At 44.1% G+C, this 27,098-nt stretch overlaps 1 protein-coding gene across 1 annotated transcript; it reads right to left on the reverse strand.

Moving 5' to 3' along the window:
* Positions 1-3,495: 3,495 nt before the first annotated feature.
* Positions 3,496-26,262, reverse strand: taf11 (TAF11 RNA polymerase II, TATA box binding protein (TBP)-associated factor). The gene is made up of 4 exons (XM_078197800.1): positions 25,419-26,262; positions 16,722-16,809; positions 13,345-13,441; positions 3,496-6,672 (listed from the first exon to the last, which is right to left on the reverse strand). The coding sequence occupies exons 1-4, from the start codon at positions 25,775-25,777 to the stop codon at positions 6,542-6,544; spliced, it is 675 nt and encodes a 224-aa protein (XP_078053926.1). The 5' UTR covers positions 25,778-26,262; the 3' UTR covers positions 3,496-6,541.
* Positions 26,263-27,098: the final 836 nt, after the last annotated feature.

Here is a 27,098-nt window from a genome sequence, read left to right on the forward strand (position 1 = left end):
CTAGTTTAATAATATCCTTTCTATAATAGGGTGACCAGAACTGGAGAAACATTTCCCCCCTGTTAAGATCTGGAAAGTGGGCACCTTAATATCTTCAGCTATTTTGTTTGCCTGTGCAAGAGTCCAAAGTGCTCAGTATCAGAGCTCTGCCACTCCACATTTTCATTGAAGGATCTCATGATGCTTGAAAAACGCCACCATTTTCTTACTAATGGAGGTTTCTCACTTGTGCAGTTCACAATGTGTTGCCAGCAGCTACCTTGTTTTTACTTCAACACAAGGCAACAACCTAAGCTTTAATCTCTTATTCAACACATCCAGATTCAGAGTATTGCTGCAGAGTTTTGTTACTCGTGTCCATCTAGCCTGTCTGGTCTGGAGCGAAAGCTTTTCTGACTTTTCATTTCCCGATCGTTTTCCTCAGTAAATTCATCTTCCCAGGTGGCCAGTTTTTATGTTGTATATTGGAGAATGACACTAGGAAGCACGGAGGGTGAAAACAACAGAGCTTTATTTACAGGTGTGTGTTCTCTAACGTGGCTGCTGCTTCTCTGTCTATTTCCCTCGCTAGGGGCTTGTGACGTCTCTTGCAGTGAACACAGCAGTAATCCAAGTACATTTAGATTATTACCAGGGTAACAAGAAACAAATTGTGTCCTTATTGGTTTAAGATAAAAACATTGCAGGGCTGAAGGGTTACTCCGGGTTCCTTGATAACTGAAGGCTTGAAGTTTCTGGGTTTTTAAAGAGTTAGGCCCAACATCTGCAGTGCAGAAATATGATCTTGCAGGTGACACACAATTAGCCTCTCACTGCCTAAGTTGACTGTCTTTTTAGGCAGAGATTCCTTTCTTGCTCTCTCTGCCCTCTGAGTGGAGGGACATTTAGGGAGAAAAGGGTGACAGTGGTTAAGCACTACTGCCTTATAGCGCCAAGGACCCAGATTCAATTCCAGCCTTGGGCGCTTGTGTGCAGTTTGCACGTTCCCCCTGTGTCTGCGTGGGTTTCCTCCAGGTGCTCCGGTTTCCTCCCACGATCCAACGATGCGCAGGTTAGGTAGATTGGCTATGCTAAATTGCCCCTTAGTGGCTGGAGATGTTTGGGTTTGGTGAATCAGCCATGGTAAATGTGCCGGATTACGGGGATAGGGTGGGAAACTGGACCTGGGTATTCAGTCAATGCAGACTTGGACCAATTGGTCTCCTTCACCATAGTAGGAATTCAATGTATTCTAAAACAAATTAATAAGGCAGGGTGGTGATATGGATAATAGCCAAAGTGTGACAGCAAGGGATAGTCTGTATAAGAATGGACAACCAAATAGCACAAGAGAAATTATGGAAAGAACATCAAAGGTTGTTCATGTGAATGTATGCAGCATTTATAACAATAGATGAATTGATGACACAAATAAAAGTAAATGATATAATCTGATGGACATGTGGAGATATGGTTGCAAGGCAACCAAGATTGGAAACTATATTCAGATGTACTTGACATCCTGGCAGGATACACAAATGAAATAAAGGTGAGGTGGTTCTGTTCATACGTAGGGACATAGGAGCATGAGTGGGTAATTCAGCCCTTTGAGCCTGCTCCACCATTCAATAAGATAGTGGCTCAGCTGATTGTGGCCTCAACTCCACCTTCCCCATAACCATTGACTCCCTTGTCTATCAAAATTCTAACTCTGCCTTGAATAAAGTGAAGCACACAGCTTCCACCGCTGCCTCGGGAAGAGAATTCCACAAGGCTAACAGTCTGAGAGAAAAATATTCTCTCTCTCTTAAATAGGAGACCTCTCAGTTTTAAGCTGTGCCGCCGAGTAAAGGCTTCCCCCTCGAGAAGAAGCATCCTCTTCGTATCCAACATATCAAGTCCCTTCAGGATCTTCTATGGCGGAGTAGATCACATTTGTTCTCAAATGTCTCCAAACTGCAATCATGTAAGGCACCCGAATAGCTGTGTAATTACGGTCAAGAGTTACTTTGCAAGACTATTCCTGAACACTTTCCATGCTTTTCCTTTGCATTGCTGCTTTGTGGATCCATCAGGCATCCCATATTACAATATGGAATGAATAAAAGATGTGTTACAAGATTATCATTTGCGAGGGCAATGGCATTTCAGCTTCCGATGCCAGTTCGCTCCTTTAGCAACATCTCATTTTAGACCTGCCTTGATAAATTTACCCAACAGTTTAAGGGTGTTATGATGTGATTGAGAATAAACAAGCAAGAAATACCTAAGTTGATATCTTCTGCAAGTATGTAAAAAGGGAGTAGCTGAATATTGTTCCCTTAGAGATTACAATGGATGAGACTGGGGATTATTAATAGGAAACTAGAAAATAGCTGCGTGTTTGTACAAATATTTAGAAAGCACAAAAAGCATCCTAATAATAGTACAAAATCAGGGGCAAAAAGGAGGGGGAAGCAATAGAGTCAAACTAATGGGGCTAAAAATCCTGGATCGAATAGCCTGCATTCTAGGATCTTAAAGGAGGTAGCAGCAGAGAGTAGCATTAGTTGTAATCTCCCAAATTTCTCCAATTCTGGAATGGTTCCAGTAAACTGTAAATATAACACTTCTGTTCAGGAACGGTAGGAAACAGAAAGCAGGAACTAAAGGAGAGTTTGCCCAACTTCAGTCATGAGAAAAGTGCTGGAATTCATTATTCATGAGGGTTCACAAAGTAAATTCCTCAGAGAGAAGGGTTATCTTATGAGGAAAGGTCGAGTCTATACTCACTGGAGTTTAGAAAAATGAGAGGTGATCTTTTTTGAAACAAAACTTTGAGCGTGCGTGACTGGGTCAATGCTGAATGTTTTCCTTCATGGAGGAATCTGGAACTAAGAAACATGGTTTCAGAATAATGGATTCTCACCTGCTGCTGATCCTCTCTCTCTCTCTCTCTCTCTCAATGAAGATTGAGCTTCAGACTAAAATTTCCTCTTGTTTCCAACATCTCGTTGGGCCATCGTCACCCCACCTATACATTCTGTGCCTGTGCACTTCACTCCACTTCACCCGATGAAGGAGCAGCACTCTGAAAGCTTGTGATTTCAGATAAAGCTGTTGGACTATAACTTGGTGTCGTGTGACCTCTCATCTAGTTTCAGAATAAAGGGTTGCCCCTGAAGGTCTCATCTTAATAAAGTGAAACTGTCCTTCGTGAATGTGTCCATTCAACTTCCTGGTTTTGCACTGCCTCCTGTATGTGATTCGGCCACAAGGGGGAGTTTCTCACATTTATCACAGATATCCAGAGCTTTATGTATTATTTTTTTATAAATCAGGACAACTTGATTAAAGAAATCAACATTCTGCTGCATAGGATATCCAGCATCCCAGCAAGATCACATTAGGGTACCAGGGAAAAAACCCCAGAGTATGTTATGAAGCCTGACTAGATCCCCACAGTTTTGGCAATAGTGTGGGGGTAAGGTTTTTCACTCCAGGAGTGATTCTATTGATACACTAGGAAGTTTTTAATCGAAACAAACTTTATTTAACAATACAGGTTAATTATAACAAATGAATTACTTTCCTCATAAGATAACAAACTTTTACCTCCTGAAATATTTAAAACATGACAAGATACAATTCTTAACTGCTAACCTATCTCGAGGAGTTCCAATTCAAACAGTATTCCTCTTTGATTTAAACTCCTCTTCAAAATCAGTTAGTGACACACAGACTTATGTGCTTGTACTTGTTAACAGTCCTAGAGCCTATTGAACACCTCCGGAGAAAGAGAGTGAGAGAGAGAGAGACACCTGTCTAACAGCCCCAAGCAGCAGCCTCCAGAGAGTGGGACAGAAAGACAAAAAAAAAAACACAGCACAGAAACAGGCCCTTCAGCCCTCCAAACCTGCACCGACCATGCTGCCCGACTGAACTAAAGCCCCCTATCCTTCCGGGGACTGGAGGGATACAAAAGAATGGTCTAGTTTGGACCAGGGAGCGGCGCGGGCTTGGAGGGCCAAAGGGCCTGTTCCTGTGCTGTATTGTTCTTTGTTCTTTGACTGTATCCCTCTATTCCCATCCTACTCATGTATTTGTCAAGATGCCCTTTAAACCTCTGGCTTCTTTCAGAACCAGGCAGAAACCGGCTTTTAAAATAAAAGAGAACTGTGTGTTTTCCCTGCAAGCTGAGCTTCACCCATTCATGTGACTGTGTCTCTGTCAATCGACCTAATCAAAACCCTACTCTGAAACCCCAGGGGAAAGAAATCAAATTTTTTTTAAAATGCATTAACTCAGATAAAACACATCGCTAGCTAAAATCAATCATTAGCCTGCATTCTCAGCATGTACGCTGCCTCGTGCAGACAAATCGGCACCGTGTTAAACAGAGCTGAATTTTAAACATACCCCTTACCAGAAACATGATCAAAAATACATTTCTTAAAGGCACAATATCATCACACACACACACACTGAAAGCTAAACATATCAGCCAAGTTACATAGATAATGCACAAACATTAATTCATCACTTATTAATCCATCACTTGCTGAACCAAAAATCACAACTCAAATGGGAGATTTCATAATTCTATATTCGTTTCCAGTTAAATTTTAAAGGTATTAATTTATCTTCTGTGGCATAAGCTAAGCAAATGCTCAATTTCTCTCTCACCCTTTATTTTGTATCTGGAAGATACTTTCTATAAACCTCCTTCCTCTGATCCCCCTCTACCCAGACTCTATCTATTTCCTGATCTTTCTGATGGCATACATTTCTGATGCGCTCAATTTTGACTGCTTGCCCTTAAAACAGATGAGGGGGAATTTCTTTGCTGAGGGCGTTGACTCTTTGGAATTCTCTACCCTGGAAACCAGTGGTGGTTGAGTTATTGAAGATATTCAAGGTTGAGACAGATCCTTGGACTAGAGGGGAGTTATGGGGAACAGGCAGGGAATTGGAGTTGAGGCAAAGATCAGATGATGCCATGATCTTATTGAATGGTAGAGCAGGTTTGAGGGGTCGACTCCTGTTCCGATTTGTAATATTCATTTATCTCAATTATTTATATCTTCAGTAAAACTGGTGCACAGCAACAGTGACAGAAGCTGAAAAGGCAAACACAAACCAGCCTCCCATCCATTAACTCTGTCTACACTTCTCGCTGCCTCGGCAAAGCAGCCAGCATAATTAAGGACCCCACGCGCCCCGGACATTCTTTCTTCCACCTTCTTCCGTCAGGAAAAAGATATAAATGTCTGAGGTCACGTACCAAACGACTCAAGAACAGCTTCTTCCCTGCTGCTGTCAGACTTTTGAATGGATCTACCTCGCATTAAGTTGATCTTTCTCTGCACCCTAGCTATGACTGTAACACTACATTCTGCACTCTCTCATTTCCTTCTCTATGAACAGTATGCTTTGTCTGTATAGCGTGCAAGGAACAATAATTTTCACTATGTTAATACATGACAATAATAAATCAAATCAAAATGGATAAGAAAATATTTCTAGGTATAAATGATTTTATTATTTGATGTGTCGGGTTAGTTGTACCAAAGTACATTTTGAAAGTAAAGTTTATGTTTATCAGACTAGTTTATAGAGATGGACAGTAGGGAGCATTTAAAATGTAACTGCAGTCTAAAATAGTGATGCTGAAATAAACGGACTAGCTTTTTCTTATCTTTGTTCCTTGTATTTCCCTTTCACATTCATAATTTCCCAATTTTCATTCTTTGAACCATTGATAACCACCTATTCAATCACACTCAACACAAGTATTATTCCCCACTTGTAGCCGTACCTACATTTTTTAAAACATCGCAACTGTTGCAGATAATTTTGTACTAAGAACTTTATTAAGTACTTTCTCTTAGTATATTATGTACAGTGCCTTTACAAGTTTGCATTTCATTCAGAACAATGAAAAACTGTACACATGGCTTGTAGGATAAACAAATAAACCAGCTTGTTAATGTTACTTTCCATATTTATACAACACGGTAAGAACTCAGTAGATCTCCAAAATACATGATAGTATTTGCTGCAACAACTTACCTGAACTGTTCAGAATGTGTTTACAATCATAGATCCAGCTTTTAGATTTCATTTATAAAATTTTAGCCATCCATATATTGAATGATAAATGAAGCATTCTACTAATTGTGTGAATATCTCTCCCCCTTGGTTCTTTTTGTAATGTAGGGTTGCACAAACACCCTCCGCTGCAACGGGGCAGAACATTGGTAACTGGATATAAAATCTCCAATGCAAGTGTCTGGGGCCAGGGGAGGAAAGAAATGTGGATGTTATTTAATACTCAACTGTATTTAATACAGTTTCCCTGAACATTAATCTACTCCAGCAAATTGTATCCTCCCAGAAATTTGTTGTGGTTCCTTTTCAATTTGTACCCATATCCTTGTCAGAATAAACACAAAACATGTTTCAAGTCCCAGTACTTATTTAAACAATCCAGAAGAAAAAATGATTTGGGTCCCACGACACATATGTAATGTACATTCCTGTTATCCAGTTTAGATTTGAGCATTCACTGGTGATGTTCTCCTCAATTGAATGAAACTTTCTTGTACTTTGTGTTTGGAATCTGTCCACGCAGCTTCAGTCTTCTCACTGCCTCCCGCATGTGCTTTGGCTGCAAGGGTGGAGTTTCTCCCCATTTATCACAGACATCCAGAGCTTTATGTAAGTTTTTAACAAGAGAGAGAAAATCAGTACACTGATTTAAAGCAGAAAAACAAACATTCTGCTGCTTAGGCTATTCAGCTTCCCAGCAGAAGCACGGGTGCTTAAAGCTAAACACTTCCCAGTCAATTAGCATAAATAATGTACAAACATTAATTCATTACTTATTAATCCAACACTGGCAGAAACAGAAACCACAACTCAATGGTATACATCAGACTTCCTAATTCTCCATCATCGTTTCCTGTTACATTTTGAAGGTATTAATTTATCGTCTGTGGCACGAATAAGCAAATGCTCAGTTTCTCTCTTATCCTTTGTTTTGTATCTAAGGTACTTTCTTTAAATCTCCTTCCTCTGATTTTCCCCTCCCTCCACCCAGAACCTGTATATTTCCTCATCTCTCACTGATGGCACTCTCACTTTACTGATGCGCTCAATTTCCACCGCTTGCCCTTGTTAGAAAGCTAAGAGTGTCAGCCACCTTACTGACATCATATGAACAAGCTTATCTAAGAGCTGATGTCATTCGCCTTGACGTGAGAAACTTGCTCGGGTAGTGCGTTGAAGGAGGAGGAAAGAAAAAAAGTGAGGCTGGGGAATGGAGTTGGTCTACAAGAAGGAATAACGGACTTGGATGTGGTCAAAGACATTCTCTCTAAGCTCTGCAGGATCACAATACGTATGCAGAGATCTATTACAACAATTACTGGTTTCAAAACCCGTACCAGTCCGCTATGTCACTGTCACATGTTGCTCACAAAACAATCCCTTTAAGTGGCTATTCAAGAAATAAAATTCAAAGGCCTGTATCCTGAAACGAGTCGCCCACACGTTACAAACAAAGGTGGGGTGCATTGCTCAGAGGGACAGAGACATAGCTGGGGGAAGGTTTGAAAATTTAAAGCAGTAAGAAAGGTTTTTGAAAATAAAACGCTCTGTAATGGTTGTAATGGATGTCTCCATTTGTATTGTGAGGCAGGGCCTCCTTTGAACTATGCTGTCATTATTCACAGGGGGGGCAATGGCCTAGTGGTATTATCGTTGGGACTATTAAGCCAGAAATTCAGCTAATGTACTGGGGCCCCAGGTTCGAATCCCGCCACGGTAGATGGTGGAATTTGAATTCAATAAAAAATATCTGGAATTAAGAATTTACTGATGACCATGAAACCATTGTCGATTGTCAGAAAAACCCATCTGGTTCACTAATGTCCTTTAGGAAAGGAAATCTGCCATCCTTACATGGTCTGGCCTACATGTGACTCCAGCCCAAAGCAATGTGGTTGACTTTCAACTGCCCTCGAGCAACTAGAGATGGGCAATAAATGCTGTAAGAAGTCTCACAACACCAGGTTAAAGTTCAACAGGTTTATTTGGTAGCAAAAGCCACTAGCTTTCGGAGCGCTGCTCCTTCGTCAGGTAAGTGGGAGTTCTGCTCACAAACAGGGCGTATAAAGACACAAACTCAATTTACAAAATAATGGTGGGAATGCGAGTCTTTACAGGTAATCAAGTCTTAAAGGTACAGACAATGTGAGTGGAGAGAGGATTAAGCACAGGTTAAAGAGATGTGTATTGTCTCCAGCCAGGACAGTTAGTGAGATTTTGCAAGCCCAGACAAGTTGTGGGGGGTTACAGATAGTGTGACATGAACCCAAGATCCCGGTTGAGGCCGTCGTCATGTGTGCGGAACTTGGCTCTCAGTTTCTGCTCAGCAACTCTGCGTTGTCGTGTGTTGTGAAAGCCGCCTTGGAGAACGCTTACCTGAAGATCAGTGGCCAAATGCCCGTGACCGCTGAAGTGTTCCCCAACAGGAAGAGAATACTCTTGCCTGGTGATTGTTGAGCGGTGTTCATTCATCCGTTGTCGTAGCCTTTGCCCCAGCTTTTGTCGCGACACTACGGACTTGCTACAGAAACACAGCACACGTGGAGCAGTTGAACCAGGAGCACTCCTTGTCACACTGGATGTCTCGGCACTCTACACCAGCATCCCCCACGACGATGGCATTGCTGCAACTGCCTCAGTACTCAACGCCGACAACTGCCTGTCTCCACATGCAATTTTACAACTCATCCGCTTCATCCTAGACCATAATGTCTTCACCTTCAACAACCAGTTCTTCATCCAGACACATGGAACAGCCATGGGGACCAAATTCGCACCTCAATATGCCAACATTTTCATGCACAGGTTCGAACAAGACCTCTTCACTGCACAGGACCTTCAACCGATGCTATACACCAGATACATCGATGACATTTTCTTCCTTTGGACTCATGGTGAACAATCACTGAAACAACTATATGATGACATCAACAAGTTCCATCCCACCATCAGACTCACCATGGACTACTCTCTGGAATCGGTTGCATTCTTAGACATACACATCTCCATCAAGGACTGTCACCTCAGCACTTCACTGCACCGCAAGCCCACGGATAACCTCATGATGCTCTACTTCTCCAGCTTCCACCCTAAACACGTTAAAGAAGCCATCCCCTACGGACAAGCCCTCCGTATACACAGGATCTGCTCAGATGAGGAGGATCGCAACAGACACCTCCAGACGCTGAAAGATGCCCTCATAAGAACAGGATATGGCACTCAACTCATCAATCGACAGTTCCGACGCACCATAGCGAAAAACCGCACTGACCTCCTCAGAAGACAAACACGGGACATGGCGGACAGAGTACCCTTCGTCGTCCAGTACTTCCCCGGAGCGGAGAAGCTACGACATCTCCTCCGGAGCCTTCAACACGTCATTGATGAAGACGAACATCTCACCAAGGCCATCCCCACACCCCCACTTCTTGCCTTCAAACAACCGCACAACCTCAAACAGACCATTGTCCGCAGCAAACTACCCAGCCTTCAGGAGAACAGTGACCACGACACCACACAACCCTGCCACAGCAACCTCTGCAAGACGTGCCGGATCATCGACACAGATGCCATCATCTCATGTGAGAATACCATCCACCAGGTACACGGTACATACTCTTGCAACTTGGCCAATGTTGTCTACCTGATATGCTGCAGGGAAGGATGTCCCGAGGCATGGTACATTGGGGAGACCATGCAGACGCTACAGCAACGGATGAATGAACACCGCTCGACAATCACCAGGCAGGAGTGTCCTCTTCCTGTTGGGGAACACTTCAGTGGTCACGGGCATTCGGCCTCTGATCTTCAGGTAAGCGTTCTTTCTCCAAGGCGGCCTTCACGACACACAACGCAGAGTCGCTGAGCAGAGACTAATAGCCGAGTTCCGCACACATGAGGACGGCCTCAACCGGGATCTTAGCTTCATGTCACACTATCTGTAACCCCCACGACTTGCCTGGGCTTGCAAAATCTCACTAACTGTCCTGTCTGGAGACAATACACATCTCTTTAACCTTTGCTTAACCCTCTCTCCACTCACATTGTCTGTACCTTTAAGCCTTGATTACCTGTAAAGACTCACATTCCAACCATTATTTTGTAAATTGATTTTGTGTTTTTATATGCCCCGTTTGTGAACAGAACTCCCACTTACCTGATGAAGGATTGTGGTCGGTGCAGACTCGATGGGCCGAATGGCCTCCTTCTGCACTGTGGGGATTCTATGATTCTATGAAGGAGCAGCGCTCCGAAAGCTAGTGGCTTTTGCTACCAAATAAACCTGTTGGACTTTAACCTGGTGTTGTGAGACTTCTTACTGTGTTTACCCCAGTCCAACGCCGGCAACTCCACATAATAAATGCTGACCAGCCAGCGACGCCCATGTCCTACAAATGAATAAAAGAAAACAGACATTCAAATAGCAGATTTGTCTCTGGATAGAGCTGAGAAAGGCACTCCAAATCTCATTTTAATATTTAGTTAGTGACTTTTTTTTAAAAAAAGGTTTATCAGGACATGGTTTGAAGAGTGTCCCAAACGGGGTCTGTCCAGCTTGTTGTTGGCACAGGGGTGCATCACTATGTTGCCAGGAGTGAGTAATTGAAGATATGATGTGGAGATGCCGGCGTTGGACTGGGGTAAACACAGTAAGAAGTTTAACAACACCAGGTTAAAGTCCATCAGGTTTATTTGGTAGCAAAAGCCAAGTGGCTTTTGCTACCAAATAAACCTGTTGGACTTTAGCCTGGTGTTGTTAAACTTCTTACTAATTGAAGATACCCAGAGTTCTTTCCCTTCTGTTCCCAGAAGAGAAAACCCTAGCAACTGGGAGCGTCCGTCTCACTATTCTCCCCAGCAGTTAGTGCTATAAAGGGCTGACAATTTTGAGTTGTAATTGGAAATATTCACATATTTTTCATTTTTGCACTGCTCATCACTTAAGTCAGTCATTAGGTCTATAAATACTCTAAAAATAGGAGAGTAAATTATGTAGAGGACACGAGGAGGCTACAAAGTGACACCGATAGGTTAACTCAGTGGGCAAATCTATGGCAAATGGAGAACAACGTGGGCAAGTGTGAAACTGTCCATTTTGGCAGAAAGAATAAAAAAAAACACATTATCTAAATGATGAGAGATTGAAAAGCTCCGATGTGCAGAGGATGTGTTAGCATTTATTGCAAGGGGAATTCATTACAAAAGTAGGGAAGTTAGGTTTCAGTTGTACAGGGAATTGGTGAGACCATAGTTAGGGTGCTATGTACAGTACTGGTTTTATTTACAGAAAGGTGTAAATACGTTAGAAGCAGTTCAGAGAAATTTACTGGAGTAGTACCAGGAATGGGCTTACAAGGAAAGGTTGCAGAAGTTAGGTTTGTATCCACTAGAATTTAGAAGAATGAATGACTTGATTGAACCCTTTAAGATCCTGAGGGGCATCGACTGGGTGAGGATGTCTCCTTTTGTCAGAGAATCTAGAACTGAGGGTCATTGTTTAAAAATAAGGGTCATTTAAGACGGAGATGAAGTGAATTTATTTCTTTCATAGGGACATGTGTCTCTAGAACTCTCTTCCTTAAAAGGCAATGGAAGCAGAGTCTTTGAATATTTTTAAAGCAGAACTAGATAGATTCTTGATTAACAAGGAGGTGAAAGGTTATCAGGGATAGGCAGGAATGTGGGTTGAGGTTACAATCACGGTCAAGCCATGGTCATCTTGAATGACAGAGCAGGCTCGATGGGCCGAGTGGCCTACTCCTGTCCCGAATTTGTATGTTCGTATGTAACTGCCAAACAAGAAACACAAAGCATGAAGCAGTATCTAAATTAGATAGAGTGCTGATGTATCTTCCGCAGCAGACACCTCTCACTTTTGATGGTAACTTTCAGTCTTTGATATTTGACATCTTGTTAAAAACATACTTGAGATGGTTTTCTATACTCTGCTATTGTCAGTAAAACATATTTCAGACATACTGAACTTTTAAATAAGACCTGTGGCTTTATAAATGGACACACCAGCCAAAGATAACTGGCTGAATTGCTGGTGGGTGATACTAAGAGGGAAAAAATGGAATCACACCTGTTTTCCAGATAAGGACAGATCAAAAGCACAAAAACCATAAACTAACTGTCATCTCTTGTGGAAAAACGAGTGCTGATTATCGTGGCAGGAGTGATATCCTGGAAGCAATGCCCCAGATCACTTTGTAGATATTTGCCTTCCAGGAATATAGAAAGACTGGGATAAATGCCAACTGCAAAACTAGGTCAGGACTGACTCACGTTGTGTGTGTGTGAACATACAACACAAGAGGAGAGACAGCAGCAAAGAATTTGCAGGTAACTTTCTTTCGGTCTCTGAAGGAAGCCAAATCAGCAAAGCCACAGCTGAAAAGGAAGCAGGAGAGCTTCTCAGCTAAACCGCAGGACACTGGAACCTCAAAACCGACTATTCACCGGCTGAAGTCAGTGTGACTGTAATATGCATCGCAACAGCTGCCGTGTCCACAATCTACTCCTCATCCACAAGTCAAGAACTGATTTCAATATTTTCTTTCACTTACTTTTGGACTCAATTCACATTTCTAATCTGCATGAATGTATGTACATCTGCTTTAACATTTTTCTTGCATTTAGTAGCGAATAAACTTCTTTAACTCAAGAAAGCCTGGTTAAATTGGCTCCTTTTAGAGTGTAAATATATTGGGACTGGGAAAAGGTATCTGCAAGAAAAGAGTTTTTTTTACACTAATCTTGTTGTGACCAAAATAATAATAAAAAGGGATCCAGTTCATCCCTCCTCACCTGGGGTTTAACAACTTGGGGATATCCCACCCGAAATTTATCAAATTGGGGAACCTCGCCTAGGGACCGGTCAGAACAAAAGTTAAACACAAAAATATTTTGACCTCCCGAATCTCTTGCCTCTGTGCTCTAACATGGATGATCAGGCGTCAGATTTCTCAACCATTACTTTGGAATTTGGTCTTACCACTCTTGCTTTTCAGAGAGTGGCGAATCTGTGGAACTCTTTGCCGCAGAAGGCTGTGGAGGCCAGATCATTGCGTGTCTTTAAGACAGAGATAGATAGGTTCTTGATTAATAAGAGGGTCAGGGGTGATGGGGAAAGGGCAGGAGAATGGGGATGAGAAAAAAAATCAGCCATGATTGAATGGCAGAGCAGACTCGATGGGCCGAGTGGCCTAATTCTGCTCCTATGTCTCATGGTCTTATAATTAGCCATTTAAACGTTCAACTGTCCGAACTCACCTTCTTCCATCACTTCACCCACAAAGACTTTGGAAATACCAGACATGGCAATCACCACATTCTGAGATACTGAGCAGCCGGTGATCGACTGGATCAGCTAGGAAAGAGAACATGACAAAGTCACAAATGCTGGATTAGGATACATGACATAACAAAATTATAGCTGATGTTTTCTTTGCATTCTTATCCTCCAAGTAGGATTATCCATCGCAAAGAGCCATCTGTTATTGCCTTTTTGAACAAGTTGTGATAATTACCAGCAAACATTAAAATACTAATATTGCTTCCAGCCATGCTTTTAAAATATCACAATTATTCATGGTCCAATTGTATGTCCCCTTCCATCTTTATATTATGATACAGAATCCAATTTGTAATGGGTGAACTCTTGTGTCTCACCTGTAAGGATTACACTTAATACATAGTAAAATCCATTGTGAATTAACCTGTGATGTTGTATTAAGGTAGACAAGACCCCGGGGCCGGATGGGATCTATCCCAGATTACTGCGAGAGGCAAGTGAAGAAATAACTGGAGCCTTAACAGATATCTTCACATCCTCTTTGACCAGGCGATGTTCCAGAGGATTGGAGAATAGGCAATGAATAGCCAATGTTTGTTCCCTTGTTTAAGAAAGGAAGCGGGGATAATCCAGGAAATTATAGGCCGGTGAGCCTGACGTCAGTGGTGGGGAAGTTTTTGGAGAAGATACTGAGGGACAGGATATATATACATTTGGAAGAAAATGGACTAGTTAGTGACAGGCAGCATGGTTTTGTACGGGGAAGGTCATGTCTCACCAACTTCATTGAGGTTTTTGAAGAGGGACAAAGTTAATTGATGAGGGAAGGGCTGTGAATGTAGTTTATGTGGACTTTAGCAAGATGTTTGACAAGGTCCCATATGGCAGACTGGTACACAACTAAAATGACATGGGTTTCGGGGTGGGCTGGCTAGATGGATACAGAATCAGCTTGGTCATAGAAGACAGAGAGTAGTGGTTGAAAGGTGTTTTTCAGAATGGAGATCTGTAGCTAGTGGTGTTCATGATGTGGAGATGCCGGCGTTGGACTGGGGTGAACACGGTAAGAAGTCTCACAACACCAGGTTAAAGTCCAACAGGTTTATTTGGTAGCAAATACCATAAGTGGTGTTACAACCACTTGCTAGTGGTGTTCCGCAGGGATCAGTGCTGGGACCTCTGTTGTTTGTAGCGTATATAAATGATCTGGAGGAAAACGTGGGTGGCCTGATTAGTAGGTTTGCAGATGACACGAAGATTGGTGGAGTTGCTGATAGTGCCGGGGTTTGTCAGAGGATACAACAGGATATAGATTGGAGATTTGGGCACAGAAATGGCAGATGGAGTTTAATCCGGACAAATGTGAGGTGATGCATTTTGGAGGATCAAATTTAGGTGTGAATTATACTGTAAATGGCAGAACCCTTAGGAACATTAACATACAGAGGGATCTGGACGTACAGGTCCACAGTTCCCTAAAAGTGGCAACACAGGTGGCCAAGGTGATTAAGGCGGCATATGGCATGCTGTCTTCATCAGCTGGGACATTGAGTATAGGAGTTGGGAAATCATGTTGCAGCTAAATAAAACTTAGTTAGGCCATATTTGGCGTATTTCGTGCAGTTCTGGTCACCAAACTACCAGAAGGACGTGGAAACTTTAGAGAGAGTGTAAGAAGGTTCACCGAGATGTTGTCTGGTCTCGAGGGTGTCGGCTATGAGAAGAGGTTGAATAAACTCAGATTGTTTTCACTGGAAAGACGGAGGCTGAGGGGAGAGCTGATCGAGGTCTACAAAATTATAGACAGGGTGGATAATCAGAGGCTTTTTCCAAGGGTGGAAGTGTCAATTACAAAGGGGCACAGGTTCAAGGTAGGAGGGGGAGAGTTTGAGAGAGATGTGAGGGGGAAGTTTTTCATGCAGAGAATGGTGGGTGCCTGGAATGGGCTGCCAGAGGAGGTGGTGAAAGCAGGCACATTCGCAACATTTAAGAGGCATCTGGATGGGTACATGGATAGGGAGGGAATAAAGGGATACCGACCGAGTAAGGGCAGAAGGTTTTTTTTAAAGTGTGTTAGGGCATCATGATCAGCACAGGCTTGGAGGGCCAAAGGGCCTGTCCCTGTGCTATACTTTTCTTTGTTCTTCTTTGTACCTTGTAGATCAATAATACACCAAAAACATCTTTTGATCCCAACATTCCAAAATTTGATTTATATTATTATTAATAATGTACAAACACAAAATAGCAAAGAATTTGTTCTGAAATGAAGGCAAACTAGTCTAGGTCATTTGTTTTATAACACTTCAAAAGGAGCCACAGTACAGTTTTCAGTTGCCTGTAAACTGGATTTAATATTTGAATGAAAAAGGATTTGTCTGGTGAGAATATATAGGAGCATTTTTGTCACTGTGTTAATTCCCATCCATATTATTATAACAAGACAAGTACTTGTGCATGGCCTACTTCCTGGAAATAATTCTGCATGCAATTAAGAGGTGCAAGAGATTAGACAGATTGTCTCTCGAAATCTCTCTCCTTGTGGCTTCTCACTCCAAACAGTTTACATTGGTGGGAACTCAAATCTGTTGTACACTGATGTTAGAAATGGAGTTTAAATCAGAAATTAAGGCTTAAACTAGCTACAAAACAAAGCCCTGACCCTGGATTCCAACTCTATACTACAACATCTTTGTAAACCAAAACCAGTTCACATGCATGATATTGTAGTGTAAATGCATCAACTGATATCATCATGTATGTGTCAATTCATTATACTGTACTGTCGAATTGCACTGACTAAAGACTAGATTGAGATTACCCAATAATAATTTTGTGTACACTTTTATTCTACAAATCTGGGTTAGAATTAAATCCATATCCCACATGAAAGAATATAATGCTTACTCACTGTATCAGCCAGTCTAGGACGTGTTAATTCATTTTACTTTACATAATTATACTTTCCCTTGGCCCATTAGTAAATCTGGAAAATGCATATCCCTGACTCTTTACATGTCTGGACAATAGGAACAACCCCAAGGCAAGATCAGTAACAATAACTTTCAAATTAATTGGGTGAACAAAGAAAATAACTTTTGGGGATCTTTGCAAGGTTTATTACTGATACACAGATACAGGGTTTCAGACAGACTCGTTTAAAAATTAAATAGTCAGCTGCAATTGAAAAAAAATCTGAAGACTCACTACTTTAGTTTGTATTGTTGGTATTCCCAAATTAAATAAAAAAATGAATGAAGAGAGTTAAATCATCAGCTTAATTTGAATGAATTTTTAAAAATTGAATCACTTATTAAAGCTAAACCCCGCAAACATAGAATGAAGAGTAACCAACCCTTTTGATAGCAGCTTTGGGAAAAGCAGAGCGACGATACATCTCATAGCGGTTCAACTGCTCCTCCGAAAAGGAAGAAACCAGGATTCTGGTAAAACAAAATAGATCCTTTAAATACATGGCACCTTTGGTGAACTTCGAGTTTGATTCTTACCAACTTTTACAGATGCACCATAGAAAGCATTCTCTCTGGTTGTATCACAGCTTGGTATGACTCCTGCTCTGCCCAAGACAGCAAGGAACTACAAAAGATCGTGAATGTAGCCCAATCCATCACGCAAACCAGCCTCCCATCCACTGACTCTGTCTACACTTCCCGCTGCCTCGGCAAAGCAGCCAGTATAATTAAGGACCCCACGCACCCCGGACATTCTCTCTTCCACCTTCTTCTTTCGGGAAAAAGGTACAAAAGTCTGAGGTCACGTTCCAACTGACTCAAGAACAGCTTCTTCACTGCTGCTGCCAGACTTTTGAATGGACTTACCTTGCATTAAGTTGATCTTTCTCTACACCCTAGCTATGACTGTAACACTACATTCTGCACTCTCTCGTTTCCTTCTCTATGAACAGTATGCTTTGTCTGTATAGCGCGCAAGAAACAATACTTTTCACTGTATGTTAATACATGTGACAATAATAAACCAAATCATTAACAGAATTACTCGGAGTTCAGTTGAGGAGGACACTTAATCTTGGTCGCACTTTCATTTGAAGCTTGTTTGGGAAACTGAAAAATTTGAAGTCACAACCAAGATGTTAAGTCTTCTGAAGCAATATTTAAATGCAGAAGATATGCCTCATCATAAAACTATTAAATACAGTAAGTTGCAAGATCAAATGAAATAAACAGATCGTCTAACTTGGACTGAGGCTGCAGTGTTAAAAGGTATAGGTAGATGTAAGTGGAATCATTAAGGTTAGAAGGCACTAAAGATGAGAAGTATATTCCCTCTCACCTTGTATTCTATCTGTGGAACATGCTTCAATAACATTTTATGACAATTAACTGCTCTGCTAAGCTATGGGAATGAGGTTTCAAAGGCACGTGCATATATTCAGCTGATCAAATATTAAGAGTTTTCACAATGCTGGGACAATGGACCAAGTTTGTAGAACAGAGATTAGAAGAAGGGCACAAGTTCTGGAGTAACAGTAACAGAAAGATTCTTTTGCGTGACAGTTGTGAGACTGGAGTGCACCAAAGAATTACTGACTGAAACGGGGACCTGCTCAACACTTAAAAATTGGTGGTGGAAGGGAAGGGAGGAGAAAGGAATCTGGGAAGCAGGTTGGACAAGGATTACTGCCCACGTGAAGGAGTAACACCAACATAGACTAGTTAGGCCAAAGAGGCTGTTTCCAGGGTGTAATTTCTATGTCGCACTATGTAAATCCACACTCCTTCTCACTCTGCAAATTATTTACAGTTCTCTTTTTGAAAAAAAAATCAATTTGGAAAGAATTTAAGAACACTGTTTCAAAAAATCCACATCCCAAATGCCCTCTGTATAAATAGTTTCTCAGAGCTCCATATAAATGTGCTGCAGCACAGAGTTTATGTACGAGATTCCCTAAGTTGAATTTAGGATCTCTTGCTGTGCTGCCATGAAGATGCTTCCTCTACAGCACGACCAAACACCAACAACTAGCTAGCAGTCAACAGACATTCAATGTCACTTACAAGATCCTTCAGCTTTATTGATCAACATCAATTTAAACTGAAAGTCAACTACATCATGTTCAATTTCTGGCAGCTGATTCAAAGCCAGACACACAACCGAATCAAAGAGAATTTCTGAGATTGTTTCATATTGCTAAAGTTATAATGTTATAGTGTTAAAATAATACTTTTAAGTATCAACATACTTTCTGCTTAATATGCAGACCACTCATCCAATAATATAATTTCCAAAAGGGACATGGACAGGCAATATGTTCATAGAAATCATAGAAACCCTACAGTACAGAAAGAGGCCATTCGGCCCATCGGGTCTGCACCGACCACAATCCCACCCAGGCCCTACCCCCATATCCCTACACATTTACCCGCTAATCCCTCTAACCTACGCATCTCAGGACACTCAACCTAACCCGCACATCTTTGGACTGTGGGAGGAAACCGGAGCACCTCCCGGAGGAAACCCATGCAGACACGAGGAGAATGTGCAAACTCCAAACAGACAGTGACCCAAGCCGGGGATCAAACCCAGGTCCCTGGAGCTGTGAGGCAGCAGTGCTAACCACTGTGCTACCGTGCCGCCCCATGTTACTAGCCTCTCTTAAAGAAATAAAATAAAAATGAAACTAAAACAGAAAATGCTGGAAAGTCTCAGCAGGTCTGACAGCACCTGGAGGGGCAAGAATAGAGCCAATGTTTTGAGTCTAGATGACCCTTTGTCAGAGCTCTGTACGGGGGGGGGGGGGGGGGGGGGGTGCATGGTGGCACAGTATTCAGCACCCGGGACCTGGGTTCAATTCCAGCCTTGTTGACTGTGTGTGGAGTTTGCATGTTCTCCCCGTGTCTACGTGGGTTCCCTCCGGGTGCTCCAGTTTCCTCCCACAGTCCAAAGATGTGCAAGTTAGGTGGATTGGCCATGCTAAAATTGCCCCTTAGTGTCAGGGAAACTAGAATCCCTACAAATGCAGAAGGAGGCCATTTAGCCCATCGAGCCTGCAAGTCTTTGTGACTGCTAGCTAATTGAATACTTATAAGAAGCTAAAGATGAATAAAACAGTTTAGAGACCATCAACTTCCATTTCAGTACACTGAAACTCAACTCATTAATGAATATTATTTGAAACCAGAGTTACAATTTCATTAGTATTCAATACCATTTAAAAGCTTTTTTTATTTTACTGTAGTTAAGAATTCAAGATTTCTTACATTTTCACTGCAGAGTAAAACTGTCGCTGGAGGCTTCCATTCTCTTGAATGCTCTTGGTATTCCCTGTGTTAGAGTTCTCCAACATTATATTGAAGGAGTCAATATTTCAAGGACTATCTGCACCACACTGCAGTATATTGAGAATTATGATGAAATGCCAGCTGATTTCTGATCCTCTCTACACTACCCAATCCAATTGGTAGCAGGCTTCAAATGATTTGGTTCAGGCCGACTGGAAAAGCGGAACAGGGTCCTTATGGGAGTTGTACATATCTTCTGACCCACTGTGATTGGCCTCCTGAATTGTACTTAGGGCAAAGTTAGCAGCAATGAGTCAAAAAAATAGAAAAGGGAAAGAGACAGAGACTCTTTGGCAGGATTCGGGGGAAGGTTTGTTGCTGTAATATAAATTTAGTCCATCCCTTTCAGTCACTGAGCGTTAATATTTCCTCATCTTGTGAAATAAGAATACTGCTCTGAACTATTTGTTCCTGTTTGGGGGGGGGGGGGGGGGGGCGTTTCAATTGTAAACCACAGAATGGCAGGTCCACTAAAACTTCCCCAGGGTCCAGCAGCTCCATGATGATTGCTAAGGGGAGGCGATGACATTGTGGTATTATCGTTAGATTATTAATCCAGAAACTTAGCTAATGTTTGGGGACCCAGGTTCAAATCCCACCACAATGGTTGAATTTGAATTCAATAAAAAAATATCTGGAATTAAGAATCTACTGATGACCATGAAACCATTGTCGATAGTCGGAAAAACCCATTTGGTTCACTTAAATCCTTTAGGGAAAGAAATAGAGTCATAGATTTACAGCATGGAAAAAGGTCCTTCGGCCCAACTTGTCCATTTCTTTAACCCCTAAGCTAGTCCCAATTGGCCACGTTTGGCCCATATCCCTCTATACCCATCTTACCCATGTAACTGTCTAAATGCTTTTTAAAAGACAAAATTGTACCTGCCTCTACTATTACCTTTGGCAGCTTGTTCCAGACACTCACCACCCTCTGTGTGAAAAAAATTGCCCCTCTGGACCCTTTTGTATCTCTCCCCTCTCACCTTAAACCTATGCCCTCTAGCTTTAGACTCCCCTACCTTTGGGAAAAGATATTGACTATCTAGCTGATCTGAGCCCCTCATTATTTTATTAGACCTCTATAAGATCACCCCTCAGCTTTCTACACTCCAGAGAAAAAAGTCCCAGTCTGTCCAGCCTCTCCTTATACAAAACATCAAGTCCTGGTAGCATCTTAGTAAATCTTTTCTGCGCTCTTTCTAATTTATTAATATCCTTTCTATAGGGATGACCAGAACTGTACACGGTATTCCAAGTGTGGCCTTACCAATGTCTTGTACAACTTCAACAAGACGTCCCAACTCCTGTATTCAATGTTCTGACCAATGAAACCAAGCATGCCAAATGTCTTCTTCACCATTCTGTCCACCTGTGACTCCACTTTCAAGGTGCTATGAACCTGTACCCCCAGATCCGTGTGTTCTATAACTCTCCCCAACGCCCTACCATTAACTGAGTAAGTCCTGCCCTGGTTCGATCGACCAAAATGCATCACCTCGCATTTATCTAAATTAAACTCCATCTGCCATTCGTCAGCCCACTGGCCCAATTGATCAAGATTCTGTTGCAATCCTAGATAACCTTCTTCACTGTTCACTATCCCACCAATCTTGGTGCCATCTGCAAACTTGCTAACCATGCCTCCTAAATTCTCTTCCAAATCATTAATATAAATGACAAATAACAGTGGACCCAGCACCGATCCCCGAGGCACACCACTGGTTACAGGCCTCCAATTTGAAAAACAACCCTCCACAACTACCTTCTGTCTTCTGTCATCAAGCCAATTTTGTATCCATTTGGCTACCTCACCCTGGATCCCGTGAGATTTAACCTTATGCAACAACCTACCATGTGGTACCTTGTCAAAGGCCTTGCTAAAGTCCATGTAGACAACATCAACCGCACTGCCCTCATCTATCTTCTTGGTTACCCCTTCAAAAAACTCAATCAAATTTGTCAGACACGATTTTCCACTCACAAAGCCATGCTGACTGTCCCTAATCAGTCCTTGCATCTCTAAATGCCTGTAGATCCTGTCTCTCAAAATACCTTCTAACAACTTACCCACTATGGATGGGAGGCCCAACGGCCTGTAGTTCCCAGGCTTTTCCCTTCTTAAAGACACAATTTTTGCCACCCTCCAATCTTCAGGCACCTCACCTGTGACTATCGATGATTCAAATATCTCTGCTAGGGGACCCACAATTTCCTCCCTAGCCTCCCACAATGTCCTGAGATACACTTCAGCAGGTCCCGGGGATTTATTGACCTTGATGCGCTTTAAGACTTCCAACACCTCCTTCTCTGTAATATGTACACTCCTCAAGACATCACTATTTATTTCCCTAAGTTCCCTAACATCCTTGCTTTTCTCAACAGTCAATACTGATGAGAAATATTCATTTGGGGTCTCACCCGTCTCTTGTGGATCCGCACACAGATGACCTTGTTGATCCTTAATAGGTCCTACTCTCTCCCTAGTTACTCTTTTGCCCTTTATGTATTTGTGGAAGCTCTTTGGATTCTCCGTTGCCTTATCTGCCAAAACAATCTCGTGTCCCCTTTTTGTCCTCCTGATTTCTCTCTCAACTCTACTTCTACACCCCCTATACTCTTCAAGGGATTCACTTGATCCCAGCTGCCTATGCATGTCATGAGCCTCTTTCTTCTTCTTGACCAGGGCCTCAATATCCCGAGTCATCCAGGGTTCCCGACTTCTGCCAGCCTTGCCCTTCACTCTAAGAGGAATGTGTTTACCCTGCACCTTGGTTAACACACTTTTGAAAGTCTGCCACTTACCAGACATCCTTTTGCCTTCCCACAGACTCCCCCAATCAACTTTTGAAAGTTCCTGCCTGATAACATAAAAATTGGCCTTGCCCCAATTTAGAATTTTAACTTTTGGGCCAGACCTATCATTCTCCATAGCTATCTTAAAATTAATAGAATTATAAGAACATAAGAAATAGGAGCAGGAGTCAGCCATCTAGCCCCTCAAGCCTGCTCCGCCATTCAATAAGATCATGGATGATCTGATAGTGAGTTCAGTTCCACTTACCCGCCCGCTCCCCATAACCCGCAATTCCCTTAATGGTTAAAAATCTATCTGTGACTTAAACACATTTAACGAGGTAGCCTCTACTGCTTCATTGGGCAGAGAATTCCAAAGATTCACTACCCTCTGGGAGAAGAAGTTCCTCCTCAACTCTCTTCTAAATTGACTCCCCCGTATTTTGAGGCTATGCCCCCTAGTTCTTGTTTCCATTGTAAATGGAAATATCCTCGCTGCTTCTACCCTGTCTAGCCCCTTCATTATCTTATATGTCTCTATAAGATCTCCCCTCAACCTTCTAAACTCCAATGAGTACAGGCCCAGTCTACTCAATCTCTCCTCATAAGCTAACCCCCTCATCTCTGGAATCAACCTGGTGAACCTTCTCTGTACCCCCTCCAAAGCTAATATATCCTTTCTTAAATAAGGGGACCAAAATTGTACACAGTACTCTAAGTGTGGCCTCACCAGTACCCTGTACAGTTGCAGCATGACCTCCCTGCTTTTATACTCCATCCCTCTCGCGATAAAGGCCAACATTCCATTTGCCTTCTTGATCACCTGCTGCACCTGCAAACTGAGTTTTTGTGATTCATGCACAAGGACCCCCAGGTCCCTCTGCACAGTAGCATGTTGTAATTTTTCATCATTTAAATAATAGTCCATTTTACTATTATTCCTTCCAAAGTGGATAACCTCACACTTACCAACGTTATACTCCATCTGCCAGATCCTTGCCCACTCACTTAGCCTATCTAAATCTCTCTGCAGACTCTCTGTGTCCTCCACGCAATTTGCTTTCCCACTCATCTTTGTGTCATCCGCAAACTTTGTTACCCTACACTCGGTCCCCTCCTCCAGATCGTCTATGTATATGGTAAATAGTTGAGGCCCCAGCACAGATCCCTGCGGCACGCGACTAGTCACCGATTGCTATCCGGAAAAGCACCCATTTATTCCGACTCTGCTTTCTGTTAGATAGCCAATCCTCAATCCACGCTAACACTTTACCCCCAATTCCGTGTACCTTTATCTTATGCAGCAACCTTTGTGAGGCACCTTATCAAATGCCTTCTGGAAATCTAAATACACCACATCCACCGGTTCCCCTCTGTCAACCGCACTCGTTATATCCTCAAAAAATTCCAGTAAATTAGTCAAACATGACTTTCTCTTCATGAATCCATGCTGCGTCTGCTTGATTGAACCATTCTTTTCCAGGTGTCCTGCTATTTCTTCCTCAATGATAGATTCCAGCATTTTCCCAACTACGGACGTTAAGCTAACCGGCCTGTAGTTACCTGCCTTTTGTCTACCTCCTTTTTTAAACAGTGGCGTAACATTAGCTGTTTTCCAATCAGCCGGCACCTCCCCAGAGTCGAGTGAATTTTGATAAATTACAACTAATGCATTATGGTCACTGGTCCCAAAGTGATCCCTCACTAACACTTCTGTCACCTGCCCTTCCTTATTTCCCAAGAGGAGGTCAAGCTTTGCCCCCTGTCTAGTTGGCCCATCTACATGAGAAATTCCTCCTGAATACAGTCAACAAATTTCTCTCCATCCTAATACTATGGCTGCCCCAGTCAATGTTGGGAAAGGTAAAGTCCCCGACTATTATCATCCTATTTTTTTGCCATCCTTACCCGGTCTGGCCTACATGTGACTCCAGAGCCACAGCCAGCGACGCCCATGTCCCACAACTGAATAATATGGGCTCCGATTGCCAGGGACCAGGCCCTGCCTGCTAGGAGCCAGTTGCCAGGAACCCAACCCCATTAGCCAGGGGCCAGGCTCCAATTACTAGGCACTGGTTGCTAGGGATTTGGGTTGCCAGAGCTCCAGTTACCAGGGGCTCCGGTTGCCAGGGGCCCAGGCTCCATTGCCAGGGGCCCGGGCTCCTGTTGCCAGGGGCTCCTGTTGCCAGGGGCCCCAGTTGCCAGGGGCTCCGGTTGCAGGGGCCCTGGGATCCAGTTGCCAGGGGCTCCAGTTGTCAGGGGCCCAGGCTCCGATTGCCAGGGTCTCCGGTTGCCAGGGGCCCAGGCTCGAGTTGCCAGGGGCCCCGGTTGCCAGGAACCCGGGCTCCGGTTGCCAGGGGCCCAGGCTCCAGTTGCCAGGGGCTCCGGTTGCCAGGAACCCGGGCTCTGGTTGCCAGGGGCTCCGGTTGCCAGGGGCCCAGGCTCCGGTTGCCAGGGGCCCAGGCTCCGGTTGCCAGGAACCCGGGCTCCGGTTGCCAGGAACCCGGGCTCCGGTTGCCAGGAACCCGGGCTCCGGTTGCCAGGAACCCGGGCTCTGGTTGCCAGGGGCCCAGGCTCCAGTTGCCAGGGGCCCCGGTTGCCAGGGGCCCCGGTTGCCAGGAACCCGGGCTCCGGTTGCCAGGGGCCCAGGCTCTGGTTGCCAGGGGCCCAGGCTCCGGTTGCCAAGGGCCCCGGTTGCCAGGAACCCGGGCTCTGGTTGCCAGGGGCCCAGGCTCTGGTTGCCAGGGGCCCCGGTTGCCAGGAACCCGGGCTCCGGTTGCCAGGGGCCCTGGGCTCCAGTTGCCAGGGGCTCCGGTTGCTCGGGTCTCCGGTTGCCAGGGGCCCCGGTTGCCAGGGGCCCTGGGCTCCAGTTGCCAGGGGCTCCGGTTGCTAGGGTCTCCGGTTGACAGGGGCTCCGGTTGCTAGGGGCCACTCACTGCATCTTCTGAATTTCGTCCTCGTCCACCTTCTGCTTCTTGTCCTTCTTGTCTCTGAGCGGCTCCACCCGCAGCCTCTTGGCCTGCTGGACACCGTCTCCTTCCTCATCCTCCTCCTCCTCGCCGCCTTCCCTCGGCTCCGCTGCTGCCGCCTCCCCCTGAGGGGCCTGAGTCTCATCTCCCGCCTCCTCCTCCTCGTCCTCCGCGCCGCTGGGCCCCGGCTGCTCGGCCGCGCCGTCAGAGGGAGCCGGGACCGGGACCAGGGCCGGGGCCGCCGCCGCCGCCGCCTCTCCGGCCTTGGGCGGCTCGGCTGGCGGCGGCGCGGCGGCTTTAACCGGCGGCTCTGCCTCTGAATCCATGCCGCTGGCCTGAGGCCCAGGCAGACGGGTCGGGGAGAGGGACAAGCGGCGCGGAAATCGCCAATTCAAAACCCGCTGGCTTTCCGGGCTGGGCCGTGAGGAAAGCCTGGGCCGTTCAGGGAGGGCAGATCCTGGCGCGGGCTGCCGTGTCTGTCCAATTTACCGCCTCAGGGAGCAGCGAAGGTGCCAACTCCTGTCCATCCTTTGGAAATGATCCTTTCCTGGATAGGAATCTGATCATGTGAGAGTGAATTAGCAACAAAAACAATCCTGTGACTGTCCCACACAAACTATCCTGTCTTATTGTGGTGATTGTCCATTTACATAGAACAGAACAGGCCCTTCGGCCCACAATGTTGTGCCGAGCTTTATCTGAAACCAAGATCAAGCTATCCCACTCCCTATCATCCTGGTGTGCTCCATGTGCCTATCCAATAACCGCTTAAATGTTCCTAAAGTGTCTGACTCCACTATCACTGCAGGCAGTCCATTCCACACCCCAACCACTCTCTGCGTAAAGAACCTACCTCTGATATCCTTCCTGTATCTCCCACCACGAACCCTATAGTTATGCCCCCTTGTAATAGCTCCATCCACCCGAGGAAATAGTCTTTGAGCGTTCACTCTATCTATCCCCCTCATCATCTTATAAACCTCTATTCAGTCGCCTCTCAACCTCCTCCGCTCTAAAGAGAAAAGCCCTAGCTCCCTCAACCTTTCCTCATAAGACCTAACCTCCAAACCAGGCAGCATCCTGGTAAATCTCCTCTGCACTCTTTCCAGCGCTAAAGATCAACCTGCAGGGTAAGGTTCACATGGCCGATGCAATGCAAGCTAGGGATCACCCTGGTAATCATAGTATTCCTACAGTGCAGGAGGAGACCATTCAGCCCATCGAGTCTGCACTGACCACAATCCCACCCAGGCCCTATCCCCATGCATTTACCCTAGCTAGTCCCCCTGACACTAAGAGGCAATTTAGCATGGCCAATCCACCTAACCTGCACATCTTTGGACTGTGAGAGGAAACCAGAGCACCCGGAGGAAACCCACGCAGATACGGGGAGAACGTGCAAACTGCGTACAGACAGTCACCCAAGCCAGGAATCGAACCCAGGTCCCTGGCGCTGTGAGGCAGCAGTGTTAACCACCGTCCCCCCCCCCCGATTGTGGGCTTCTGTATTCTTCAGGAACTGATTGCAGCCACGAGGCTGAAAGCCTTTGTATAGTTTTAACTTTTAAATAAACTGATTGTGTTTTCACTAAACCAGTGAACGATAGTTAATAATTTAATGTTTCTGTAATTTGGAGGATTTCAAAG

This window comes from Mustelus asterias, chromosome 25 (genome assembly GCF_964213995.1).
Source record: "Mustelus asterias chromosome 25, sMusAst1.hap1.1, whole genome shotgun sequence".
Classification (NCBI taxonomy): Eukaryota; Metazoa; Chordata; class Chondrichthyes; order Carcharhiniformes; family Triakidae; genus Mustelus; species Mustelus asterias.